This window comes from Pithys albifrons, chromosome 1, assembly GCF_047495875.1.
Source record: "Pithys albifrons albifrons isolate INPA30051 chromosome 1, PitAlb_v1, whole genome shotgun sequence".
Classification (NCBI taxonomy): Eukaryota; Metazoa; Chordata; class Aves; order Passeriformes; family Thamnophilidae; genus Pithys; species Pithys albifrons.
Window position 1 is genome coordinate 119,186,279 of NC_092458.1, and position 9,375 is coordinate 119,195,653.

Genomic DNA, 9,375 nt, shown 5'->3' on the forward strand with positions numbered 1-9,375 from the left:
TACTGTGCTCAACCCTCAGCATTAACCAGCCATGAGTCATGCTCTGAAAAACACTGAGGTGTGGTTTAAAGCCAAAGTTTGGTTCTTTTAAGAATAAGTGCTGGTCTCCTTTATGAACCCTCTGGTAATTAAGGTTTTCTACCTAAGATAACTAGAAACTTCCCCTTTTCAGGCCTCTTTCTCACACTGTCATGTCCTTTCAGGACCAAGGGTTATGAGGAAATGAATCAGGAGTTGCCAGAAGTTCATGAGAGGCACTGGGTGTCTGGCTTGGTGCACCTGCAGAAGCTGCTTGCAGGGTGATGCTCCCTGACCAGCTGCCTGCTGTGGGACTTTTCTAGAAACTGTGACTCCAGTGTGCCCCTCATTCCCAGCCCCCCAATTTCCCCCCAGGCATATGCTGAGATGTTCATATCATCTCTGTGCTGAGCTCTGGAGGTGTGTGAGGCTCCTGCCCATAGATGGTGCACACTGCTGTGAGCCTTGGAGCTGCTGCTGCTGGCCAGGTGGGAGCTCCAGGTGTGCCAGCACAGGTTGGCTGGCAAGTCTATGGGTGTGAGGGCTCATCACAGGGCAGAACATTGGCTGTTTTAACCTTTCAACCTCCAGCCATAGCAGAAAAATCCAGAGTGGGACTGGGCTGGATCTCCAGGCCAGCTGCAGTCACTGAGCTCTGTGTGTGTGATGGATGTTGATGGCAGATGCTGACAAGCTCCTGCAGGAGTTGTCTGTGCTGGTCTGTGGCAAGGCTGCCTGCTGCAGTGGCTCTCTGAGGTGCTCCCTGCCAGCCTCCCTGCAGCAGCTGGTGTCAGCAGCATTGCTAACAGCATCACAGCTGCTGGTTCTGCAGCTACTGCCACCCCCCACCCTCAAAAGTGACTGCTGAGGGGCTCAGAGCGAGCAACATGGGAGCCCCCAAGTCTCAGCAGAGATGTGGTGCCTTGGTGCAGACCAGCCCCTCCTGGTTTGTGATGAGCAGGTTTAGTGTTGCTGTGCAGACCGAGCTGCAGGTCTGATCCCTGGGGAGCTGCCAACTGATCACATACCAAACTGTGCCCTGCCTTGCCCACTACCTCCCACCGTGCTGACATCATGTGTGCCCCTGGGAGGAGACATGATTGCTGGTACCACTGTTAGGGCTCTCATAAGTGTTGGAGGAGGAGAAAAGCACTTTTCCCTTCTTCTCCCTACTTTGCTCCATGGCTGAAGGGCCAGTGATCTGCTTTCTGTGATCAGGTGGGTTGTGGCTTCCTGGTATTCCTGTGGGAATGAGGACTTTTAGGGGAAACATCAGCTGTCCCATCACTGGTGAGGACTCAGTGGCAATTCTGTCTCCACAAGGTCTCCAGAAGCTTCAGCTCTGTGGTGCAACGTGCCTGTCTGTGGCTTTGCAAATCTCTTTCCTTCTCTGCAAAACAGCATGGTGCAAAGCACCGAAGTGCAAAGCTGGGGGGTTGTCACAGCAAGGTGGTGGGGAAAGGTGTCCTGCAGCTAAAATCAGTGCTAGTTGGGTCACTCCCTTCCCTCCAGGCTGCCCCCAGCACCAGCCTGCTCACGCTGTTGAGACAGACACAAATTTCCGGAGATGCCAGTCAGATTCCTTAAGACTGAGGGAAAGCCAAACCAAAATAAACCTGCTGTAGCTGAGTGCTTTAGTTTGCAGGAAGAGAAGAGCAGCAGCAGCAGCAGGCTGGTTCCCAGCTGAATCTTTCCTGCTGTATCAAGCATAAATTCATCAGGTATTCAGTTTCCTGGAAAAAAAAAGGCAGAATAATTCACATAGAAATAAAGGGTAGAGCTATTTTTCCTTCTAACATGGTGAATGCAATTACCTAAGGCATGGGAGGCTGAGATAACTCACTTATTCAGCCCCCACTCTCCAAAGAAACCATCATCATTCTGTCAGAAAAGGCTTTAAAACCCAATTCACATCCTGAATGCTAAAACATCACCACATACAGAAGCTGTCCTTATGATTTCCACGCACCAGCTGCAGCATCGCAAGCTAAACACACTCACAGACAGGGCAGAGTTTGTTATTATCAGGGCCATATACACAATGCAAGCTCCAGCAAGGGTTTGTGACCCTTGTCCCAGTGCTGTTGGTATCTCCTTGTTCTTCAGGAGCAATTCCCAGCAAAGCAAAGCACACTGACATCCTTGCAGCAGTGTGTGAGCCATGCTAGGGCTGGGAAAATGTGCATGGGGAGAGTCCCAAGCTGTGTCTGTTTGGAGAGCTCAGTGAAGGGAAGTCATAAGCCTGTGTTTGTCCCCAAATCTAATTCCATTTAGGCTGCACCCTCCCAGCTCTTCTGCCCTTACATAATGGGAAGTGGAGTAATGACTTTCAGCAATGCTGTTTGAGTGGCAGCAGGCCAATTCTGGACTGTATTTTTTTTAATGTTGGGGGTAGAGCAGGTTGGCAGAGGGGAGAAAGCATCAGTTTGGTTTGTCTGCAATCCCTGTTTTGCTCTGGGAGCTTTAGAGGACAGACACATTCTTCCATCTCTGTTAATCCTCCTCTGATACAGAGGATTTTCCTGCCATTAAATCATAGCTTGTGAGAAAAAAATGCCAACTTCCCAGAGGCTGACTGGCGTGGCTAATGGCAGCCTCAGGAGCAGGAGGGAGGACACAGCCACTGCCTGCCCAGGTAAGCAATGCATCTGGATGATTTCTGTTGGGAATTTTAGTTCCAACTATTTGATCCTAAGCTGGTTTTGCTCCTCTGTACCAGCACCTATTTCCTGGGAATGCAGCCAGTCTGTTACTGTTGGTGATCTCCCACCTCAGATAAAATGAACCTGACCCTGGCACAGCTGGTGGGAAGGATGAAGATGAGCTCCTGAAAAGCAGTGGCACAAAGCTGCAGGATTCCCTGAGAAGGTCAGTGGTGGAAGAAAGATACCCATCACGAAGGTGCTGGGGACTTCTTCAGTTTGAAAGTGTGTGAGAGAAGAGTTTTTTCTTCATCTTTCTTTCTAAATATAGATCTTCTCATGGAAAAATGATGCAGGGAAATGACAGAGGATGAAACCTGTCTCTGTTCTTCCTGTGTGCTTTTAGATCCCTTAAGTTTGCTTGCCAGACCTGAAATGCCACTAGGGAATAATCAAGGTAATGTTTGCCATCATTTTAAATGGTGAGTATATTCTTATTCTGGATTACCCAGTAGTGGATTAGACAAATCACTGGGAACGGTGGTGGTTAAATACTCATTATTGCAATCATTATCTCTTTACCCTTCTTAAAACTCTGCAACGGTTTTGTTTTTGGTTTTGGTTTGATCTCTTACTGTTTCTTCCAAATACGGAATTACCGTAGTATTTAAAAGAGCAAAAGAGATAATTTCCAGAGGGGGCAGAATTTTGTTTATTCCTTAATGTCACAAATATTTCTGACCTTACTGCTAGATTTCATTGTTTTTCTAAAACACGCACTTCATTTGAGCACCCTCTGTGTCTCTGAGCTGGAGGCATCTTCCAGCTACTGCCCTCTCTGTGCACACAGCACTAAAAGCAAAGAACATCCTTTTTGGGAAGCAGTAAGGTGGGAAAGGTGGGAATGTTTAAGGCTATGTTGGTCAGAGATTAGGCAAGAGTTAATCCCTGTGCCCTCCCAAGGGTTTAGTGGGGTTCACGTGGAGGGGGTTTTCCAGCTCCTTCTGCAAGAGAAAGGTGGGAAAGTTGCCACAAAGACTGCAGTGCTGAGGGGCTTCTCTGAGCTTCTGTTGCTGGGGCAATATTTTCTCATTGGATGGTCCTCAAGTGAAAAGAGATAAGCTTGTAAATAGAGATCTTAAAAGTCTGCTGTGAAATGCCACTAGAAGAAGACCCACATTTGGCACTTGTGTATAAGAAAAACAGGCTGGATACAGCTTGGGTATGGATATTTCCTTTACTGAGTAATTAGAGAAGAAGCAAGGAGGGGAAGGAGGGGTTTGGTTATCAGCAGACTTGTTCCTCCACTGCACCCAGTGCACACAGCAGTGGGTGGAGGTTGGCTCTGAAGGCCAGAGATGGGACTGAGCTTGGGGTAGCTGGAGCTAAGCATTGAACTTGCCCAAAAGTCTCACCTGTAGGACAGCCTATGCACATGTGCCCCTCTGGATGTCACCCTGAGCCCACACAAGGCTCTTGGACCAGCAGCAGCACTTGCATCCATAATTTTCCAGACAGCCACCTGCAGTCAGACATTTGGGAACAGGCAAATCCTTAATCTGTCTGGCCCTCAGTTTATATAACTGCCCAACAAAAACAACATATGCCCCTGTTGGCAGGCAGTGGGGTGGGCTGGTGCAAAGGGCAGGGAATGAGGTGGCCCCTGGGCAGGCTGCACAAAGAAAGAACAATCTGAGCCTGTCGTGTTCTCCCCCCTCTTGTCCCTGAGCTCCTCAGCTGTTGTCCTCCCAGGGCCTGTCTGAAGGACACTTTCCTTTGGCTGTGGCTGTTAGATAAGGGCTCAGGAAAAAGGAGAAGAGCAGACAAACAAACAAAATGACAACCTGCCTAAAATCCTTTCCACCTCTCAGAGTCCTTCACTGCCATTTATCCTTGAAGCGATGCTGTTTTGCTAATTCTCCAGTCACGATAGTGTGGCCAGGCATGATGGGACCTGAATTTCAATGCAGAGGCCACAGCTAAAGCCTTTCTGGGATGGTCTCTCCATGTGTCTAAATCCCACTTCTACATGCAGTGCCCAGGATGGTCCAAACAGGACCAGGCTGAGCAGCTCCTGGGCTGATGCCCTTCAATGGGCACCTGCCCAGCCACTGGTTTTGCAAACCTCCTGCTTGCAGAAGCCACAGGCTGTGCAAACTCCTAAATACAGTCTGATGCATTTTACCTTTAATAAGGGTGGAGGAAAGGCAGAGAAATTGCAGCTCGAACTGTCATTTGTTCTGCACATTAAAGCCTCAGGGACTGTGAAAATAAAAGCTTGATGCTTGCTGAAGCTGATGCTTCCTGGCATTTCACCTCCCAAGTCTGTGTTAATGAAAATGCCCATGGGGAATACAGCTGCAATGGGCAATCACTGTGCTGGAAACTGCAGGGAGAGGCAGCCCAGCTGCTGGGAGCTTCCCTTTCTGGACCCTCAGCACCAGTGTGGGGGAATGCCTGGCCCTTGGCCCTTGGGGCTAGACATGACTACAGAAGTAGCAGCAACAACATCATCCAAGCAGTGCCATGATAAAGGAGGCTCTTGGTATCTCATGTTTTTTTTTAGGGAAAAAAAAAGATTATTCTTGTGTGGGCACCAATAAACTGCAGCAGAAAAAACAGTCAGGAGCAGTATCCCCATTTCCTGCTAGTGACTAAATGGAATTCTCTCATGTGGCTGCTTATTTTGTTAAGTAGCAGGTAGGATATACATAGAGAGCAATTACAAAGTGACCTCTGCCTTCAGTTCTTCTTCTCTAATGAGTTTATTTTCATAGAGTCAGAGATGGTTGGTGTTGGAAAGGACTTCAAAGATCATCCAGTTCCACCTCCTGCCCTGACACCTTCCACTAGCCCAGGTTGCTCAGAGCCACATCCAGTCTGGCCTTGAACACCTCCAGGGATGGGGCATCCACAACTTCTCTGGGCACCCTTTGCCAGTGCCTCACCACCCTCCCCGTGAAGAATCCTTTCTATATACATAACCTTAATTTCCTCTCTGTCAAGGGTAGAAACTATTTTGCATTAAAAAAATATTTAATTTTGCAGATGTTTTGTTGACTAGATGTTTTTCCTCAAAAAAGAGCCTTTCTATGGAGGCTCATGTCTCCCATTCAATTTGTCCTTCTCTGATTTCTCCCCAAGAGCTTCTCTGCCTTCTCTGCCTTCTTGTACACCCACCTGTGTGGGACACCTTGGACAGGAACAACAGCCACACACCTCAAGTCAGGCTGATAAAGGAAAAAGTGGCAGCTCCTATCAAACATAAGGCACTGTGGTGACTGTCTTGAGAATTAGCAAAAGAGTAAAAACTCTGCTGGAGGTGCAGAGTATCTCATCTGTGGTGAGATCATGAGGCGAGCAGTTGAACAATATCTCTTAACTTATTTTTAGTCATGCTGCTCTACCAGTACACAGTGGGAATGTGTTTTTAAACACTGTGCTGCATCCTTCAGAGCTGGCAGTTCCCCCTCCCAGTGCTGCACTGGCTCTGGTGGAGAAATGTTAGATTTAATGAACAAAAGAAAGGAAAAAATCATGAAGTTGACATACCCCAGGCAAGTCACTGATCTCCCCTGCTCATTGCCTGACTCAGCACACACTGCCCTCCCCTCTTCCTAGCACAAAAATACTGCAACCCATCCACAGCTGCTGGTCTTCAAAACATCCCTGCCTCCTCTCTGGCTAAAACATCTTTGCCTGCTCCCTGCCTAAAACATCCCTGTCTACTCCCTGGCTAAAATATCCCTACCTGCTCCCTGGCCAAAACATCCCTGCCTGCTCTCTGGCCAAAACATCCTTGCCTGCTCCCTGGCCAAAACATCCCTGCCTGTTCTCTGGCCAAAACATCCTTGCCTGCTCCCTGGCCAAAACATCCCTGCCTGCTCCTGGCTAAAATATCCCTGCCTGCTCCCTGGACAAAACGTCTCTGCCTGTTCCCTGGACAAAACATCTCTGCCTAAAATATCCCTGCCTGCTCCCTGGCTACAATATTCCTGCCTGCTCCCTGGCTAAAACATCTCTTCCTGCTCTCTGGCCAAACCCTGTCCCCATCAGCCGTAGAGAGATCAGTCACAGAGACACTGAGACAAACCATAGGTGAGCCCCTTCTTGGGTGGAGAAATGAATCAGAGATGATGCTCTGGATGACTATTGGGAACATTTCAGCAGAGCTCCTTGGTCAGCACCGATGTACAGGTAGCGGGTGGCAATGAGCCCTGCAGGAAGGGAGGCACAGGCAGTGTGATTTGTTTTCCCTGTGGTGACCAGTGTCTGTGCTAATGGTGCCTCCCCACTGTGTCCCGCCATGGAGTGATGCTCTGGGTGCCGCTTGCCCGTGCAGTGTGGGCCTGTGTGCGGTCCTGCCCCCCTGGCTGTGTGTGCACCCCCGAGCGCAGCTGCTCCGTCCTCTGTGACCGCGCTGGGCTGGGGCAGATCCCCAGCGAGTTCCCCTGTGAAGCCTCTTCTATCAACCTGGACAAGAACAGCATCAAGTTCCTCTCCGAGAGGGCCTTTGGGACTTTGCCTTCCCTCAAATCGCTGTCACTGAACCACAACAACATCTCCTTCATCACGCCGGGGGCGTTCAAGGGGCTGCCCAGCCTGACCGAGCTGAGGATGGCACACAACGAGTACATCCGCTACCTACACACACGGACCTTCACCGCCCTCAGGCGCCTGGTGAGGCTGGACCTGGCGGACTGCAACCTTTTCAACATCCCAGACAGGATCTTCATCGAGCTGCCTGCTCTGCAGGAGCTCTTCTGCTTCCAGAACAACTTCCGGAGGATCCCAGGCGCCATCAGGGGCATGGAGAACTTGACCCACGTTTACCTGGAGAGAAACAGGATTGAAGCAGTGGCCTACAACTCCCTGCAGGGCCTGAGCCAGCTGAAATACCTGAATCTGCAGGACAACAAGATAAATGTCATTCACGAGCGAGCTTTCCAGGGCTGTCAAAAGATGGAGTACCTGTACCTGAATGACAATTTGATCAGTGAACTTCCAGAACACTCCTTTGATGGCTTGAGGCGCCTGAAGATGCTCAACCTTGGGGGGAACTTTCTCAGGAACATTTCCAACACCTGGTTCAGGGACTTGGGGGAGCTGGAGTTCCTCTACCTGGACCGCAACAGGATCAGCTACATTGAGGAAGGGGCTTTTGAGAACCTCACCAGCCTGGTCGCGCTGCACCTGAACAGCAACAACCTGACCACGCTGCCCTTCTCCGTGTTCGAGCCGGTGTATTTCCTGGGGCGGCTGTACCTGTTCCGCAACCCCTGGGAGTGCGACTGCCGCATCGAGTGGCTCAAGGAGTGGATGGAGAACTACAGACTTGTCAGGGACATTCCTTGTGCCTCCCCCTCTTCAGTGGCTGGCATTGACCTGACGGATGTGCTCTACGAGAGGTCACCGGAAGGTTACTGCCTGGACCCGGTGGAGCTGAACGTCACTGAGGGTCCACCCCCAAGCGAGGAGCCTTGGTCTACCACAGAGAGCAAGTTCAACAGCCTTATCTCCAAACTCCTGCTCCAGATGGGCCTTCCTGAAGAGGTGTCGAACACCACTGAAGTCTACACTAACGCCACGCAGCTGGATGGACAGACTGAAGGGGTTTCTTCTGGCATGGGGGGAAACAGTACCAAGGCCAACTCCTCTTCTTTTTATCTCCCAGCACTTCTTACAGTGATTGTTTTGCAGTGCAAATAGTCCAAGGGCTGTGTGGACCATGGGTCTTAAGCCTTGCATTGACTGAGTTGTTGGGGAAAAGTTTGTGTTGTGAGCCTTTCATACATAACTGGCTCCAAACTCTTCCAGGCTGGTTTGGTTGGATCTGATGGCTCCAGATTCCCCTGGGAGCTGGTGGGATCTGGCTCAAGGGTGGGTCCCACTCTGGGTGAGAAACCTGCCCTGTGTGGCCTCAGAGGCCCCTGGATACTCACAGAGCCCTGTGGAGAACGAATACCAGTAAGATTGAGTTTGCCTAGAGAGACATGGGATGTTCCCTGTACCTCAGCAGGATTTTGATCCTTTCTCCCTCTGCTGTCCTGGCACAGCTGCAGGAGAACCAGATGGACCCATGTTTGTCAAAACATTCTTCTCTGAAGCAAAGCTACTTAACAGCATAATTATTAGTGTCATTTCAGTGTATTTCATTTTATGCAACGGATATATTGTTTGAAGGAATATATTGTTTGTATTTGTAGATTATTTCATGGCATGGCAGCAGAGGCAGAGCATGGTGATGACAAATGCAATGAGACTTTACTAAATATTTTGTATTTCCATCATTAATATGTACCACATAATACATCATATTTGGCCATGCTAATCAACCATGCTGTCATTTTCTTTTATATGGCATCTTACATGTTTTATCTTTGAAATCTTCAATGAAAGCTGCTATTATGACCAGAAAGAACTATGTTTTGTGTATCAAAGCACATTAATAAAATAATTTGATATTTTGCTCACAAAAATAATTTTACTGCTCGATCCCCTTTTCTTTTTTTTTTTTTTTGTTTTTGAGATACTTGACTAACTCTGAGTTTTTTGTAGGCTGCTCAAATGGGTACACATGAATGTCCTTTCATGGTCTTGGGCAAATGGCAAGCTATTTATTACACCATAAATACTTTCACTTAGAACCTGACTGTGCTTAGCAGCAACACTTCAAAATAAAGAAATATATTTTTGTGATATTTTAACTATATTA

At 48.8% G+C, this 9,375-nt stretch overlaps 1 protein-coding gene across 1 annotated transcript; it reads left to right on the top strand.

Moving 5' to 3' along the window:
• Positions 1–1,726: 1,726 nt before the first annotated feature.
• On the top strand, positions 1,727–9,126 carry NYX (nyctalopin). Its single transcript, XM_071573512.1, has 3 exons — positions 1,727–2,886; positions 2,992–3,117; positions 6,973–9,126. Exons 2-3 carry the CDS (start codon positions 3,021–3,023, stop codon positions 8,367–8,369), a joined length of 1,494 nt encoding a protein of 497 aa, XP_071429613.1. The 5' UTR covers positions 1,727–2,886; positions 2,992–3,020; the 3' UTR covers positions 8,370–9,126.
• Positions 9,127–9,375: the final 249 nt, after the last annotated feature.

Bases quoted from the DNA above. Each gene is read 5' to 3' on its own strand.
- NYX (XM_071573512.1), top strand. From the start codon at position 3,021: ATGACAGAGGATGAAACCTGTCTCTGTTCTTCCTGTGTGCTTTTAGAT. The intron at 3,118-6,972 runs GTAATGTTTGCC...CCCGCCATGGAG, and splicing joins GCCACTAGGGAATAATCAAG to TGATGCTCTGGGTGCCGCTT.